Source organism: Pogoniulus pusillus, chromosome 6, assembly GCF_015220805.1.
Source record: "Pogoniulus pusillus isolate bPogPus1 chromosome 6, bPogPus1.pri, whole genome shotgun sequence".
Taxonomy (NCBI): domain Eukaryota; kingdom Metazoa; phylum Chordata; class Aves; order Piciformes; family Lybiidae; genus Pogoniulus; species Pogoniulus pusillus.
In genome coordinates this window covers 4,846,785-4,863,810 of record NC_087269.1, presented here as the reverse complement: position 1 = coordinate 4,863,810, position 17,026 = coordinate 4,846,785, and the positions used below count along the sequence as shown (strand labels likewise).

The window sequence follows — 17,026 nt, the reverse complement described above, 5'->3', positions numbered from 1 at the left end:
TCCTCACAAATATGACACATGGCATGTGCACAGGCTGCAAAAGAAAACAAGCATTTAACTTGACAAGAAAAGCAACATTCCTTACCTGTATATTTGTTCATAGGAGATAGGGATGTAGTCACCAGGACTCTGAGTCAAAAGTTGATCTATGGCACTGTCCAGCTTTGGCCAATATGTGCTCTTATAGTCTTCAATTGTTATAACATTCATTACTACAAGGGAAAAAAGAACACACACAACAAAACTCTATTTAGTAACTTCAGCTAAAACCTTAGAAGCAAGTGAGCAGTCCATAATTTTGGATCACAGCAGTAAGCTGGCCAAAAATTAAAGATTTGAAATAGACTAGGTTGAATGAGGCCTTGAGCAACCTGTTCTAGTGGGAGGTGTTCCTACCTATGGCTGGGAGTTGGAACTAGATGATCTTTGAGATGCCTTCCAACCTAAACCACTCTATGAATTCTGCTAAGGTAACTTCATCTAAAACTGAAGCACAGACTTAAATTTGTACCTTTTTAATAATCATAGAATCAACCAGGTTGGAAGAGACCTCCAAGATCATCCAATCCAACCTAGCACCCAGCCCTACACCATGGCACTACTACTAATCAACTAGACCATGGCACTAAGTGTCTCATCCAGTCCCCTCTTGAACACCTCCAGGGATGGGGACTCCACCACCTGCCTAGGCAGCCCATTCCAATGCCAATCACTCTCTCTGGGAAGAGTTTCCTCCTAACATCCAGCCTAAACCTCCCCTGGCACAACCTGGGACTGTGTCCTCTTCTTCTGTTGCTGGTTGCCTGGCAGAAGAGACCAACCCCACCTGGCTACAATCTTCCTTCAGGCAGTTGTAGAGAGCAGTGAGGTCACCCCTGAGCCTCCTCTTCTCCAGGCTAAACACCCCCAGCTCCCTCAGCCTCTCCTCATAGGCTTTGTGTTCCAGGCCCCTCACCAGCTTTGTTGCCCTTCTCTGGACACCTTCCAATACATCAAAATCTCTCTTGAATTGAGGGGCCCAGAACTGGACACAGCACTCAAGGTGTGGCCTGACCAGTATTGAGTACAGGGGCAGAATAACCTCCCTTGTCCTGCTGGCCACACTGTTCCTGAGCCAGGCCAGGATGCCATTGGCTCTCTTGGCCACCTGGGCACACTGCTGCCTCATCTTCAGCTACTCTCTACCAGCACCCCCAGGTCCCTCTCTGCCTGGCTGCTCTCAGCCACTCTGTCCCCAGCCTGTAGCACTGCTTGGGGAAACAGAAAACAAAAATTTAAAAATGAGAAAGTTTTCCAATTTAAGTAGCAGAGGGAGAGCCAAACTCACTCCTGGGAGTTACAGAATGGTTTAGGTTGGAAGGGACCTCATGGATCATCTAGTTCCCACCTCCCACCATGGGCAGGAACACCTCGCACCACGTCCGTCAGAGCTAGAGTTCTACCATGACAATAATAGTTCAGATTATTGAACTGCACAGCTTTGTGGGAGCCCTGAAACAACAAAGAGCAGTGGGTCCTTATGTGCCAGATAACCACACTTTGGCCAAGGGGTAGTTTTTGGAATCTTCCTCCCCAGTAGATACACCAATTCACAGAACTCAGATGAGCCCAGCTGCTTCCTTGGCTCTTAAAACTGATATAATTCCCTCTTCTTTCACTGCAGTTAAGATCCTGGGCAACACTTTAGGATTGTGTTACAGTCCCCCTCTAGCATGCACAACAACACTGCTTCTTCAGATAAGGACCAACACAGGAAAGGACAGGACACATTCTAATTAGCCCTCCCTATCACTCCCTGATTTTCCTCCTGAGCTTCCCAGCTGCACTCTCTTGCTCAAGCCACTCACAGACAAACAGAAGCTTTACTCTTGCTTTTTTCCAGGAAGGATTTCTGAACTGATCATACCTGGCTCAGTTCCAAGAGCAGCCAGAGTAGAAAGGTTGGCACCTTACTCTGTCACACCTTGGCTGGCTTGTGACATCACTTTAGCTCCACAGTACCCAATCAAAACAAAACCTAACAGAAACTAACAGAACAGGCCATACTTCATAGCAAAACTATCCAACCCAGGAAACTTAAATTCATCTCATCTTGTGAATTCCATGTATCAGTTTGGGCTACATGGAATAGAAACAAAGATAATTTCGACTCCAAACAACTGCACTAAAAAGAAGTACTTTGATTAGGCTTGCATTTGAAACACAAGTGTAGATGCAAAGTGACTGCTGGGTTTGAAAAGCAAGATTTCTGAGATACTGTTTTCAGGATGATTTCAAAGGAGATGAGTAAGTCACTTTTGGCAGCATTATGAAGAACAATTCTAGGCACAGCAGTTAGCAGTGTTCATGAGAAAAGTAAGAGTATAAAGAGAATGAAATCAAGTGAGAAACGAGAGAGTGTCTGAATGGTCTCCACAAGAGCAGCTATTACAGACTCCTGTTGTGTGGGAGTTTTTAGGTTATTTCAGACAGAAACCTTGCTAAGTTCACCCAACTAGCCTGTGACTCACTGCTTTATGTCACAGGATCACAGGATGTTAGGGGTTGGAAGGGACCTCCAGAGACCATTGAGTTCAAACCCCCTGCCAGAGCAGGAACAAAATTTAGTGCAGATCACACAGGAACACAGCCAGACAGGCCTTGAAAGTCTCCAGAAGAGAAGACTCCACAACCTCTCTGGTGAGCCTGTTTCAGTGCACTGTGACTCTTAAAGAAGTTCTTCCTCGTGTTGAGGTGGAACCTCCTGTACTGTAGGTTACAGTAACTTTTAAAAACAGTGCTATTTATAAAGCCTGAAACAACTTGTAATCCTGATGGCTTCTGCAGTAGATCATGTCATGGAATCACAGAGGTCAGAGGCTGGAAGGGACTTCAAAAACTCATCCAGACCCGATCACACATGAACACACACAGGCAGGTCTTGAATATCTCCAGAGAGGGAGGCTCTACAATCTCCCTGGGCAGCCTGTTCCAGGGTTCTGTCACCCTCACAGTGAAAACATTCTTTCTCATATTTAAAAACTTCCTATGCCTCAGCTTCCACCCATTGCCCCTTGTGCTGTCATTGGGCATCACCGAGTTGAGCATGGCTCCAGCCTCTTGGCACTCACCTTGCACATCCTTATCTGTTAAAGAAACAGATCTAGTTAACCTAGTAAGCACCTGATAAGTAAACAAGTCACTACTACTATCCCAACACTCTAGCCTGCAATCTGAAAGTGCTATTTGCTAACAAGCTGATAAAGGTTACAAGGCCCAGGTATACAACTGCCAGGACGTAAGTTAAGGCAAGTCAGCTCCATGATGTAAGCGTATCAATGCAATAAGGAACAGCACAGCACCTGCCTGACTGTAAATTTACCCTTTACTCATCTGTCTTGCAAGGACTTGCTTGAGTTCCCATCCCTTACAGAGTCCAGGCTCCAAGCAGATATACTCAAGAGCAACTTCCACATAGTAGCTTCACTATTTACAGTCAGCAGCAAAATTGGAGCATTTTATTTCACTTTGTTCCCCATCAAAAGGCTGAGTCTCCACAAAAGCACTACACTCCACAGAAAACATTAAACTGAAGTCAGCAAAAACATCAGACCAAGGCTGGATTTTAAATTTCAATGTATAATCACACCCACAACTGGTTTAACACATTCAATGAGCTCTGTTCATTTCAAAGAAAAGAGTCAAGTAAGAATCAAGGACGCTGCAAAATAATGCTTTAACAGGCTGCTGAGATGTCAATTTATGATTTGGTTTTTTCTATAATATGGAAAGAGCAGGCAGCAGCAGACAGGAAGGGCTGCACATCAGAAGTGCTGCACAGGTGAAGGACAAAATGCTTTTAGAACAGACCTGGGAGACTTGCACAGTAAACACCAGTGAGTTCAAAGTAACATTCTGGAATGGCCTCATTTTCATTCAAAAGGCTCTTACAAGTATTGTTTCATTTGACTGCCACACTTCAGTGCTGAAACTAAGCCAACCATAATATTTATACAGTTGAGAGTCCAAAGATTACAAACTGATCACTATTTTTGTTCTTTTAGTGCAGAAAACAAATTACTTCAAATTTGTAATTACTCTCACAAGATATAAAGGTCCTTTTTGTCTGGCAGGGCTTGCACACACCAAAAGCAAAGGACAACTTAAAGCAGCACCCTCCAAATCTAACTCTGCAAGAATCTCAAGACTAGGAAGGAAAGGAAGCACACCAATCCTTAGAAAGACAAACTGCCCTTTTGGAAACTTCTTTAACTTCTTCCTTCCTTCTCAGGAATTCATTCTTAAATATTTATCCTCACATTAAGTATTCAGGGTTTCTAAGGGCTTGTTCAACAAGCTCCATTTCCAAATCACAAGGTTAAGAGTCATACTAAATAACTGCCATTGAAATTTAGTAAGTTTCTGGGAAGCACCACATACATTCTGTGAAAAAGTCACGCTAGAATGCATGGATTTTATCCAACTGCACCAAGTTTAGGGTGGGGCTGGGAGACAAATGATCAAATGGAAAGGAAGCCAGTATTTTACAGTAAATTATTAAAGACTTTGCAAGTGAAGTTCTCTGCTTTTCTATATACAGAAAGGCTGAAAAACTGTTCAAAGTCAAATACAGCAATGAAAAAGAATATACAAGAGCTTCACATCATAACCTAGATACTTCAGTACCATAGTCATAATTGAAACAAGAGCCTGCTCCAAACTTCTTTGATGTCCATTTCAATCAAAAGGGGGAGGGGGGGGAGAAGTTGGGGTATTTTTAAACAGCAAAACCAAAAGGTCCAATTTACCCAGGAAGCTGACAAGAACTTAGAAACAAACTCAAAAAAAAAGGCCATGTTGGAATAGCAACAGGCACAGAAAGTGCAGAATAAAATAGGAATTTTTAAAAATAAAGCCACTGATAACTGTTATTGCTGTTTAGAAAAGACAATTTAACCACACAAAGCATCTACTATCTTCACATAAAAGGAGGATGTTTCTTATTCAACTATAGCTAAAAAAGCTGAGGACAGAGCAAGACAAGTAATCTAAGCTGCTGCCAAGGAAGCAGTCAGACCAATGTCTGCCAAGAAAAAGAAATCAGAGAAAACACCTGGGCATCTTTCAGGAGCTTTACTTCATCTCAAAAAGTGGCATATATGAAACTTTACTTCTTCACTGGCACCCAGCAATCCAAAAATATTTTGTTCTAGTGTATAAACTCTCCAAGCAGATGTCTGAGACTTGTAGCTGTCATTGTGGCTTGGTGCTTTCCTTTTTCTTGGCACGTTTACAGCACAGATTTTGCTCTATCCCATGCCTGACACATCCTAGCATACATTAACAAGTCAATGAGCCTGCCCTATAGTTGCTTTTGATTCTCTTCTATTTTTATTACATGTTTCTCAGTCTGTGTTAAGATCGGTTTAGCAAAAGCAAGGTTGAACTTTTTCCTCCTGAAAAACATGCCTACACAGCAGCGCACATACATGGTACCAGAACACCTCATGAAACAGGGCAGACAATAAATTTCATGGCCATGCCAACGCTGGCAAGCATGTGCCCATCCTGAATGGGATTAAAAACATTTAGAACCATCCTTGCTTGGAAAGCATGAAAAACCCTTAAACATTCACCACAACTGAGCTATGCTCCAATTACTACTATGGAAGAGTTTTGCTTAAAGCATTATTTTACTTGATTTTAGTTCTTGGTATCAGCAAATCTCAAGGAAGAAGAACTGGATGTGCACTTTCAAAAGATTATATAGAGTCTTCATTTAACCTTCTTCTATTCTTCTGTCAGATAAATTAGACTGAAAAAGGCTCACCAAACTGCTTCAGCCTGCAATTACAAATGTGAACAAAGCCAAGATGCTGCAAGTAATTATGGACTGGGACACAGACACTGGATTTACTGGAACACAGACACTGGATTTTTTGGGTTTGAGGAAAGAGTCAAGAGGAAGAGACCTATTTGAATGTCAGAGGCATTCCAATTTATCACAAGATCACTGGAAACTGTAAGTCACCTACATTTTTTAAGGTCACCAGCAGGACAAACTGCCTAAGACTAAGCCTCTGCATCATGAAGTAAGGCAAGCATGAGTCCTTGCTGACTCAACTGCAAGTTCTTCATGCAGTCAAGAACAGACAACACCCCTGTCAAGCTTAGGACAGAGAATTAATTAGCTTCTCTACCTACATTCTGCCATTGCAGACAGAACAGGCAGGAGAGGATCTAGCACACTGCCTTCCTTTCCATTCTACATTTAGATGGAAAGTGACCTTTCTCTCCTTTTCTACACATTGACATTTACTTGAGGAATTAAAAGATTCCCTGTCATAGATGTGTTTAGAATGGGCAGGATCCCAACTCAGTTCCTATACTCTCTCACTCCATGCTGGACAACTTCTACTTGCACACACCAACAACACTACTCACAACACAAAGCTGTAGAAAGTGTCTAACAGACTTAAGGATCTCTGTATTTTAAAGGAACTTTAATTTTCTTTAAAACAAGACATAACATCAGCAAGGCAGATACTGTGTTACAATACTGAAGCTGGAGAAGTGAAAACAAGAACTCAACAGCCACACCCTCAGCAAAACCATACACAGTTGCTTCTTCTCCCCCTCAGACAGAAATTGTCCACTAGCTGAAAAGTCACCACACCACATGAGGAAGAGCTAATCTGAAAAATCATTTTACATTTGAAAGGAAAGGAAAAACTGATAGTCTACATTTCTGGCTTGAGAGTTTGTAAACTCAGTTTAGAGCAAGACCAAACGACACTTTGTTTCAGCTGTTCTCAGGCATTTACAAGCCACCTCGAGGTACCTGGAGCCCTGACATGCAAGGCAGGCAGAGAGCCAGAGATCTCATGGAGTCTGGGAGCCTCAACTTCAATGCAGTCAGCCTTGGCAACGTGCCTAGAGCCACGAAACTCAGGCTACCTGAGAAGCAGGGAGCTGGACAGGTGAGTTAAACACTGGAGAAAGGAGAGAAACAAAGGAAAGAAAGATGTGTTTCCCATGAGAATTTCATCACGACAGTTGGATGGTTACACTTCCAAGAAAACTTTTAAGCAGCCAAATCCATGTTCTCTGACAGCTGTTAGAGAAACAGGGGTGTGACTTCTGGAAGTAAAAGCAGAACTGAAGTGATCAGCAAAAAACCTTTCCTCAGCAAAAAAAGCACTTAAAAAAAACGTATGCATAAAAGTTATAAAAGATGTTCTGGAGCCACAATGGGTTTTAGGGACTAAATCCATCTCCAGTTGCTCTCCCCAGACCTTTACAGACATATGTCCCTTCCAGGACCTCCAGACACATCGTGATCACACAAACAGATCTCAGAGCCATTTGGGTTTTTTTTTTTCCAGGCATTAACACAAAGTCTTCAGGAAAGCATCACCTGAGCTAAAAGTTTCAGGAACAGCAACAGTGCCTCTGTACAGCTCCAAGTCCTGTACTCACTCTCTCAGTGCTACGGCCGGACCTACCAGGTCACTCTGGCGTGACTGGAAAGCGGCAGCAGAAGGGGAGGTGTGTGCATGCTTCTGCTTCCAAAGCCACCTTAACCCATTTGATTTCGCTTCGAGAAGCCTCCTAGGCCAAGACCTACGTAAGCCACTTGTTGCAGGAGCGACTTAAGCACAGTCACAGGGCTCAGGAGAAGCAAGCTGAAGAGGAGTGCAGCATGAGGAAGGAAGGGTGCCAGAGCCCAGGGGCGAAGACCCGGGCGACAAACACCCCCACGTGCCCGAGGCCCCCAAGGAGGAGGGGCAGAGCGGTCACTCACGGAACTTGGAGGTCGAGGCGTTAATATTGATGGCGGCAGCGATAGCTCCTGCTCCCCCTTTGCCTGCGACGCTCGCCGGCTCACACCCTCGCAGCACGCCGTTGGCCTCAGGCACCACAGGGAGCTCCGGCTCAGACGAAGACGCAGCGGCGGGGCTACGCAGGAGACGGTCACCGAGAGGAGCCGCGACAGGGCCCAGCAGGTGCCGCCCGTAACCGCCGGCACCCCAGTTGTTGTGGTTCTGGTCGTCCATCATGGCCTCGCAGCCACCGCCGCCCTCTTCCTCCATGCTCTCCTCCTCCATGACGGCTGTCGGCGCGGCGGGAGGGACGGGACGAGGCAGGGCAGGGCTGGGGGATCACCGCCCGGCGCCCATGAAGGCCGCTCGCCGCCCGGCGGGGCTGGCCGCGGCTCGGCTCCAGGCAGCGGCCCACGGCCGGCAGCCCAAGCTCCGGCGGCGCAGCCGCGACACTTTGCGACAGACGGAACACGGCAGGCAGGGCCGGGAACCGGCGCGCCGCGGGGCATGGCGGGGACTGTAGTCGGCTCTGTGGAGCGGCGATTGGCTGGAGCGGCGATTGGCTGGCGCGGCGGCCGAGGGGCGATTGGCTGGAGCGGCGATTGGCTGGCGCGGCGGCCGAGGCGCGATTGGCTGGAGCGGCGATTGGCTGGAGTGGCGGCCGAGGGGCGATTGGCTGGAGCGGCGATTGGCTGGAGCGGCGGCACCTGCGCACAGTGCGCTTAGGGAATGCCTTTCCCGCTCTCTCTGCAGCCCAGGGCTTAGTTTTGAGTTGGGAACGGAGGTGTTAATAGGTCTGGCGTTTGGCTTCTCCCTGCGCTGAGGGGACAGCGCTGGGGTTCACCGTCCCCTCCGCGGACTGCGCTGACTCTCGGGCCCCTTAGCTACACCTCCCTCTAGCGGGTGAAGGGCTCCGCAGGCAGCAGAGCCCGGGCGGGCGAACGTGTGCTGTGCCGCGGCAGGATTCCCGTCCTGTGCCCGTGGCTGTGGGGCTTGTGCCGTCCTTCCCACGCTTGATTCGTGAGCTCTAAAGTTTCTGCACCATGTGGCAGTTTTACAGCGCTTCTCCAGTTAATGGAGGGGGGAAAAAACCTCCGAAAACAGTCTATTAAATCGCTTATCTTGTCAGTGAGCAGTGTCACAGTTCAAACCTGGGTTTAAACACGCCTAACTGCCTGCAAGTACACTTACTGCAGGTTTTAGTTTGGTTTACATCTGCCTACTGCAATGGAATGCAAGTGAACGGTGAGAGTTTCACTGAACATAAATTGCCACGGTGTGAATTTTTGCTGTTGGCAAAGTGAAGCAACCAACCATAGATGGAAACCTAACCCTAGAATCAAACAGGTTGGAAGAGACCTCCAAAACTATCCAGACCAACCTAGCTCCCAGCCCCATCTGATCAACCAGACCATGGCACTAAGTGCCTCATCCAGGCTTTTCGTGAACACCTCCAGGGACGGTGACTCCACCACCTCCCTGGGCAGCCCATTCCAATGGCAAATCACTCTGTGACGAAATTCCTCCTAGTATCAATACTTCCATTGGCACTACTTGAGACTGTGTCCCCTTCTTCTGTTGCTGGTTGCCTGGCAGAAGACACCTGGCTGAGGTTCTACCTGGCTACAACCTCCCTTCAGGTAGTTGTAGACGGCAATGAAGTCTGCCCTGAGCCTCCTCTTCTCCAGGCTAAATAACCCAAGCCCCCTCAGCAACTCCTCACAGGGCTGTGTTCCAGGCCCCTCACCAGCTTCATTACCCTTCTCTGGACACGTTCCGGTACCTCAACATCTCTCTTGAATTGGGGAGCCCAGAACTGGACACAGCTCTCAAGGTGTGACACGACCAGAGCTGCCTTGCCTTCTTTCTGAAATGCCTCATGAAGAGTGAAAAGCATGTCGTTCATTTTCCAGACAGAAACACACCATTTCTTTTCCTAGCATGAGACAAAATTGCCCTGTCTAATAAAAGCAGAAGATGCCACCAGTGTCACCACACTGTGGAGCAAGCCTGTCTTAAGTTGCTTTGATAAGGGTTAAGTGGTGAAAATAATTTGCCATTACTGCATTTTTTTTCTCTTGTTTGTGATTGAACAGTGTTTATCTTGGATGTAAAGCATCACACTGTGAACACTTCACAGTTCACACCGATATCCAGCCCTCTGCATTTTCTGAGCTGCAGCAAGAGCAGTGTGCGCAGCAGCGCAAGGGAAGTGATCCTGCCCCTCTGCTCTGCACTGCTGAGACCCCACCTGGAGTACTGTGTCCAGTTCCGGAGCCCCTGGGACAAGAGGGATATGGAGGTGCTGGAAGGTGTCCAGAGAAGGGCCAGGAGGATGAGCAGAGGGCTGGAGCTGCTCTGCTGTTAGGAGAGTCTGAGGGAGTTGGGGCTGTTGAGTCTGGAGAAGAGCAGGCTCCCAGGTGACCTTATTGTGACCCTTCAATATCTTAAGGGGACTACAAGAAAGCTGGGGAAAGACTGTTTAGGGTGTCAGAGAGTGATAGGGCTGCGGGGAATGGAACAAAGCTAGAAATGGTTAGATTCAGCCTGGATATTAGGAAGGAGTTGTTCAGCATAAGGGTGGTGAGACCCTGGAAGGAGTTGCCCAGGGAGGTGGTGGAAGCCTCATCCCTGAAGGTGTTTAAAGCCAGGCTGGCTGAGGCTCTGGCCAGCCTGATGTAGTGTGAGGTGTCCCTGCCCATGGCAGGGGAGTTGGAATTGGATGATCCTTGTGGTCCCTTCCAACCCTGACTGGTTCTATGATTCCACCGTGGCAGACACCACAGTCCTCTCCATTTTTTACCGTGTTAGATGCCAGCAAGTCACAACTGGTCTCAGAGACCAAAAGCTGATTTGGCACATCACACAGAGATCTTAGATCATGGATTCAACATATTCATAAGCTTGTTTTGACTGTTGATTTCTTTCTATCTACACCTTAACCACAGCTGGAAACGGGACAGAAAGAATATTTCTGTTCACTTCTGCCTCATCTCTGCATTTACTGAGTGGGATATGCAACAGAATGCAAATAACAGCAGCCTCATTTATAATGGATATTAAACTTGGAAAGCTGAAGCAGCAACCCATGTTTTTTGGCTTTGCTAAGTGTTGCAATTTGCTGGCACTCACAAAGAAACCTCAGTGAAGTTTGCATATCTTCACCCCTCCGAGACAGACGTGTTTGTGTTCTCAACCTGCAGAGCTGCTCCGTCATAGCCTCTTACTCACCTGCTTCCACTCATCTCAGGAGCAGCTCTCAGGTTGTTTGGCAGCATTTAAAAACACTATAACCCAAGAAGAAATTGGGAACTTATCAGCATAGCTTTATCTTTGCCTCGTTCATTCTGAGGTGCTTATGTTAACATCTAAGAGCAGCGGGGGAAAAGTAAGACAAACCTAATACTAGGATTTCTTTTCTGTTTCATCCTTTCTCACACCTATTTTTGTAACCATCTCTGTCGTTTCTCTTACCAGCTGAGGTCCTTGGGGCTGGGGGTTTTTTTGGGGCCATGATCTTTAAAAAGGTGTATTTCCTTTCTAATCCTTTTCACTGTGCTGCTGGCACTGGGACTATGCTCACTGCACTTCCTTGTGGCAGGAGTCCAAGAAAGCTTAGGAAATGCTTTGCTGTGGAGTTCTGTACAGAGTCTCCTCTGTTGCCTTGTGCAAGAAGCCAGCTCATCTTACCAATCAAGCAAGAAGCTCTTTCTTGCTTCTCACAAGGCAAATGACAAGCAGTCCATGGCTCATGGTATTTAAACACATGACTGTGTGCTGATAAAAGGGCACTATCAAATGCTTCATCATTAAAGCAGCACTTGTTTTTAACATGCACTTCAGAGGCTTCTCCACATGGTTTCCTTTTTAACTTGTCAGCAGGTGAAAGTTTGATTCAGGCTTTAAAAGCTCAAAATCATGCTTTGCAATACCACAGCTAATAAAACTCAAAGTCATGTTTTGCAATACCACAACTAATAAAACTCAAAATCTTGTTTTGCAATACCACAATTAATAAATGATTATTATTATTACAGAATACAGCATATTAGTGCAATCCCAACAAGATCCAAAGGTTCTCCTATGCTCCATAAAACCCCTGGAGACTAGAGACTTGTCTTTATTGTACCCAGCAGTGCTTTCACCAACTAACAAGTAGATGCCACACTTTCATTTTAGACTCCTGGATCCCTGTTCGATTACCCAAGACAAGACCTCACCTGGTGTACTGTGTGCAGTTCTGGAGCCCCCAACACAGGAAGAACATGGAACTGGTGAAGCCAGTCCAGAGGAGGCCACCAAGATGCTCAGAGGGTGCAGCAGCTCTGCTATGAGGACAGGCTATGAGAGCTGGGGCTCTGCAGCCTGGAGAAGAGAAGGCTTCAAGGAGACCTTGGAGTGGCCTTCCAGTATCTGAAGGGGGCTCCAGGACGGCTGGGAGGGATTATTGACAAGGTCTTGTAATGATAGGATGAGGAGGAATGGGTTTAAACAGGTAGAGTGGAGACTGAAACTGGATGTTAGGAAGAAGTTCTTTCCAGTGAGGATGGTGAGACACTGGCACAGGTTGCCCAGGGAGGTGGTGGATCACAGGATCACAGAATCACAGAATGTGATTCCACATTCATGTGATCCACAGATCACTTTCTGTGTTTCTGTGATCCACAATCTCCCTGGAAGTGTTCAAGCCCAGGTTGGATGAGGCCTTGAGTGACCTGTTCTAGTGGGAGGTGTCCCTGCCTATGGCTGGGGGGTTGGAACTGGATGATCTTTGAGGTCCCTTCCAACCTGAACCATTCTGCGATTCCATCAGAAGCATTTCTTACAGCTTCATAGTATTTACCTTCCCCTCCCCCCTTTCCTTTAGGCACAGCACTTTTGATAACTAGGGCACAGCTGCAAGCTTTACTCCAAATTAAAAGGAAAGAGTGAGGTTTCCTAACAGTACCCACAGAAAGTGGTAGTCACTAAAAGAAATTTATTCTACACAGAAACTCACAGAAATGAGGCTGCAGGAGAGCTTCCCTCCCCTCCCTGCCCCAGGCTTTGTGACATTTGCTTCTGCTGGGTGTTTATCTTTTGCATAGGGTCAATTGTATGTGAATGTTTGTGAAGGGATTTGCTGTTTTCCTCTGATATTCATGTTTAAAAAGCAGCATTATTAGGTACCCCAGGACAGCTATTGCAGCACTCTGTGACACAGCTGGGGGGGTGTAGGTAGCAGTTAAATGATATACACAAAGCCTGTTGGGAAAGGCTCTGCATAAATATGGTTTGGGTTATTTCCTGCTACAGATAATAAACATTGTTACATGGATGCCACCTTTATTTTAAGCCAGACCATCTTTCCTTATTTCCCAAGCACTGGTCCCCTGAAATCACTTAGAAAGCTGGCATTGATTTCAGTGGGATTTCAATAAAGCCCTAACACAGCATGTAAAAAGCTTCCCAGATTTGCAGCTCTGGTTCTACAAACCAAGTGAAAAAACAAGAAACTATTCCTGATGAGAGACATATGATGCTAAGCAGAGCCTTAAATAGCAGCCTGTCAGGAGGAGCATGAGATGCAACTCTTTCAGTGGCAAACAAGACAGCCCCTTGCAGAGTACTGGTGGAAAGCAGATAAACCAAAAGGGAGGTTTGAGTGCCCACTATTTTTTGAGACCTAGTTTGACAATCTTTGAGAGATGACTTGCTCAGGCTCAAAGAACTGAGAGTCCCTCTGCAGTCTGACAATCTGTGTCAGAACTCTTCCAACACCAACTATTTCTCAGGGCAACTTCCAACAGCACCTACCTCTTAGGGCAAGCTGGTTAGTGTCAAGTTCATTGAACCTTAGAATCACAGAATGAACTAGGTTGGAGGGGACCTCCAAGATCATCCAGTCCAACCTATCACCCAGCCCTATCCAGCCAACTAGACCATGGCACTAAGTGCCTCATCCAGTCTCAAACTCTAGCGCCCTTTAAATGTTGTCTTAGAAATGTAGAATCTACCAGGTTCAAAGAGACCTCCAAGATCATCCAGTCCAACCTAGCACACAGCCCTGTCCAATCAACTAGACCCCATCCAGTCTTTTCTTGAACACCTCCAAGGACAGCGACTCCACCACCTCCCCGGCAGCCCGTTCCAATGCCAATCACTCTCTCTGCCAACAACTTCCTCCTAACATCCTCCCCTGGCACAACTTGTGATTGTGTTTCTGGTTGCCTCAGAGATGAGGCCAACCCCATCTGGCTACAACCTCCCTTCAGGTAGTTGTAGACAGCAATGAGGTCTGCCCTGAGCCTCCTCTTCTGCAGGCTGCACACCCCCAGCTCCCTCAGCCTCTCCTCACAGGGCTGTGCTCCAGGCCCCTCACCAGCCCTGGTGCTCCTCGCTGGGCACATTCCAGTACCTCAATTTCTCTATTGAATTGAGGGGCCCAGAACTGGACACAGCACTCAAGGTGTGGCCTGACCAGTGCTGAGTACAGGGGCAGAAGGACTTCTCATGTCCTACTGTTCCTGATCCAGGCCAGGATGCCATTGGCTCTCTTGGCCACCTGGGTACACTGCTGGCTCGTGTTCAGCTACTATTAACCAACACACCCAGGTCCCTTTCTGCTTCACTGCTCTCCAGCCATTCTGTCCCCAGCCTGTAGCACTGCTTGGGGTTGTTGTGGCCAAAGTGTAGAACCCTGCACTTTAGCCTTGTTAAATCTCTCTGCCCACCCATCCAGCTCTCTGCAGGGCTCTCCTACCCTCCAGCAGATCAACACCTGCTCCTAGCTTGGTGTCATCTGCAAACTTACTGATGCTGGACTCAATCCTCTGGTCCAGATCATCAATGAAGATATTGGAGTTCTCACACAGACATGCCAGTGATGTTATGGAGACCACTCTTGGTGTTTCTAGGCTATATACAGCCTGTCTTACTACATTAAAAATCTTTTAGTTGGTCTCTGCCTAGGAAAAAAAAGCAACCCAAACAGCTTATGCAGTAAGTCTTTGGGAACTAAAAGGCTGTTACCACATTTTATCTGCAGCATTGATTTCTGAGAGCTCAGAAAAAGGAAACACAAGCACAGAGAAATCAGCTGCCTGAGGAGGAACAATCCCTGCCATCTTCCACAGAAGGCAGCAAAGGAAACGGTGCATTTTGAACACAAAGGAATCCCAACTACCCACCACCAAATCCAACCAGGAGCACGCTCAGGCTGAGTGCCATCAGGGTGCCTTTGGTGAGGAACAGCAGCACGCAGCAGCCAGGGAACAGCTGAGCAGATGCAAACTGCTCCTAAGAACCAAGCACCAGGGGGGGTTATCCTTCCTCCAGTAGTGCTCTGGACATGTAGGTGTGCTCTCATTGTGCAGGCCACAGCAAAAATGCATAGTCAGATTAGGTCATATTCTCCTAAAAATAACAAGAGACATACCCAAGTCTGCTGTCTGCTGCTTCTGGGTGCAGATGCACAAATCCAGATGGGTAATTTTTGTTTAGGGTAGATGGGAAACTTGGAATCATAGAATCACTCAGGGTTGGAAGGGACCACAAGGATCATCTAGTTCCAAAACCCCCCTGCCATGGGCAGGGACACCTCACACTAGCGCAGAGCCTCATCCAGCCTGGCCTTAAACACCTCCAGGGATGAGGCTTCCACCACCTCCCTAGAAAACCTGTTCCAGGCTTTCACCTCCCACATACTGAAGAACTTCTTCCTAACATCCAGTCTGAATCTACCCATTTCTAGCTTGGTGACATTCCCCCCAGCCCTATCACTCCCTGACATCCTAAAAAGTCCTTCCCCAGCTTTCTTGTAGGTCCCCTTAAGATACTGAAAGGCCACAATAAGGTCATCTGTGAGCCTTCTCTTCTCCAGACAGAACAGCCCCAACTCATTCAGCCTGTCCTCATAGCAGAGCAGCTCCAGCCCTCTGATTCTCTCCTTGCCAGGGGATATTTAGGCTGGAGGTGAGGAGAGAGTCATTGGACACTGGAATGGGCTGCCCCGGGGAGGTGGTGGAGTCGCCGTCCCTGGGGCAGTTCAAGGCAAGGTTGGACGTGGCACTTGGTGCCATGGTCTAGCCTTGAGCTCTGTGGTAAAGGGTTGGACTTGATGATCTGTGAGGTCTCTTCCAACCCTGATGATACTGTGATACTGTGTTGTGTATTTCCTATTACCTTCCTTTGACAGGTCCTTGTATCTTACTCATTCCCTCATAAATTGTTAAATAGGCATAGTTCAAGGTCTGTGTCACTCTGTCCCTGGGTATGAGGGTAACTCAATATTTGCCCCATGGGACCAGGCAGAAGAACCCACCCTGCACAGCTGTGTTGCTTGGACCAGAGCCTTAGCTGACTGTGTGCTGGGTGCTCTGTTATGTCAGTCAGGCACAAAAAGCCATGCCCTAACCCAAGCCCCGAGGTAAGCAGGATGGGTGGCAGCAGGATCCTGTAATTTTACAGGACATTTGTTTTGCTGATGTGGGGGCTCTGGGTTTGGTTTTCCAGCCCCAATACAAGGCACAGTTCTTTGAGCATAATTACACTGCAAGCCTTTTTGGTGGCAGGTGATATGGGTTAGTCATTTAACTGTGGGCATGACCAGACTCTCCTGACCTGTTAGCCAATGCGAAAAGGACTTCTGTTTAAATAATAAACAGTAACAAAATAAATTAAACATGATAAAACAATAAAATATTCATTGGTAAACTCATTTGGGTTATTTGGTCAGCCAGTCTAATGTATTTAGATGACACTTGGCCAGTACAAGCAGGAAGGGCTCTGGAATCAGGGCTTTACAAAACTTAACCACCTGCCTCCAGCACACACAGTGAGTCTGGAGTGTGATCTCTGTGTGCTTCTGCACCACAAACCAGGAAGATAAATGAAGACAATTTCGTAGCTGCAAGCATCTGAAAGTCCAGGATGCATGCAAGCAGCTGGCCACAGCTCTTGAGTGCTGTGTCCAATTCTGGGCCACTCAATTCAAGAGAGATGTTGAGATACTGGAAGGTGTCCAGAGAAGGGCAACAAAGCTGGTGAGGGGCCTGGAACACAAACCCTATGAGGAGAGGCTGAAGGAGCTGGGGGTGTGCAGCCTGCAGAAGTGGAGGCTCAGGGCAGACCTCATTGCTGTCTATGTCTACCTGAAGGGAGGCTGTAGCCAGGTGGGGTTGGTCTCTTCTGCCAGGCAACCAGCAACAGAAGAAGGGGACACAGTCCCAGGTTGTGCCAGGGGA

The 17,026-nt window shown here is 47.1% G+C and overlaps 1 protein-coding gene across 2 annotated transcripts in view; it reads right to left on the bottom strand.

The window, feature by feature from the left end:
* The window catches only part of CACUL1 (CDK2 associated cullin domain 1), a 65,334-nt gene extending 57,052 nt beyond the window's left edge, over window positions 1-8,282 (bottom strand). For both annotated transcript variants that reach the window (XM_064144278.1, XM_064144279.1), the window contains exons 1-2: window positions 7,784-8,282; window positions 86-212 (exon numbers count right to left, since the gene is read on the bottom strand). In XM_064144278.1, the coding sequence (XP_064000348.1) occupies window positions 86-212; window positions 7,784-8,087 (431 nt within the window). In that variant the 5' untranslated portion in view covers window positions 8,088-8,282. The remainder of the gene's footprint in view (window positions 1-85; window positions 213-7,783) is intronic.
* Between the last annotated feature and the right edge of the window lie 8,744 nt (window positions 8,283-17,026).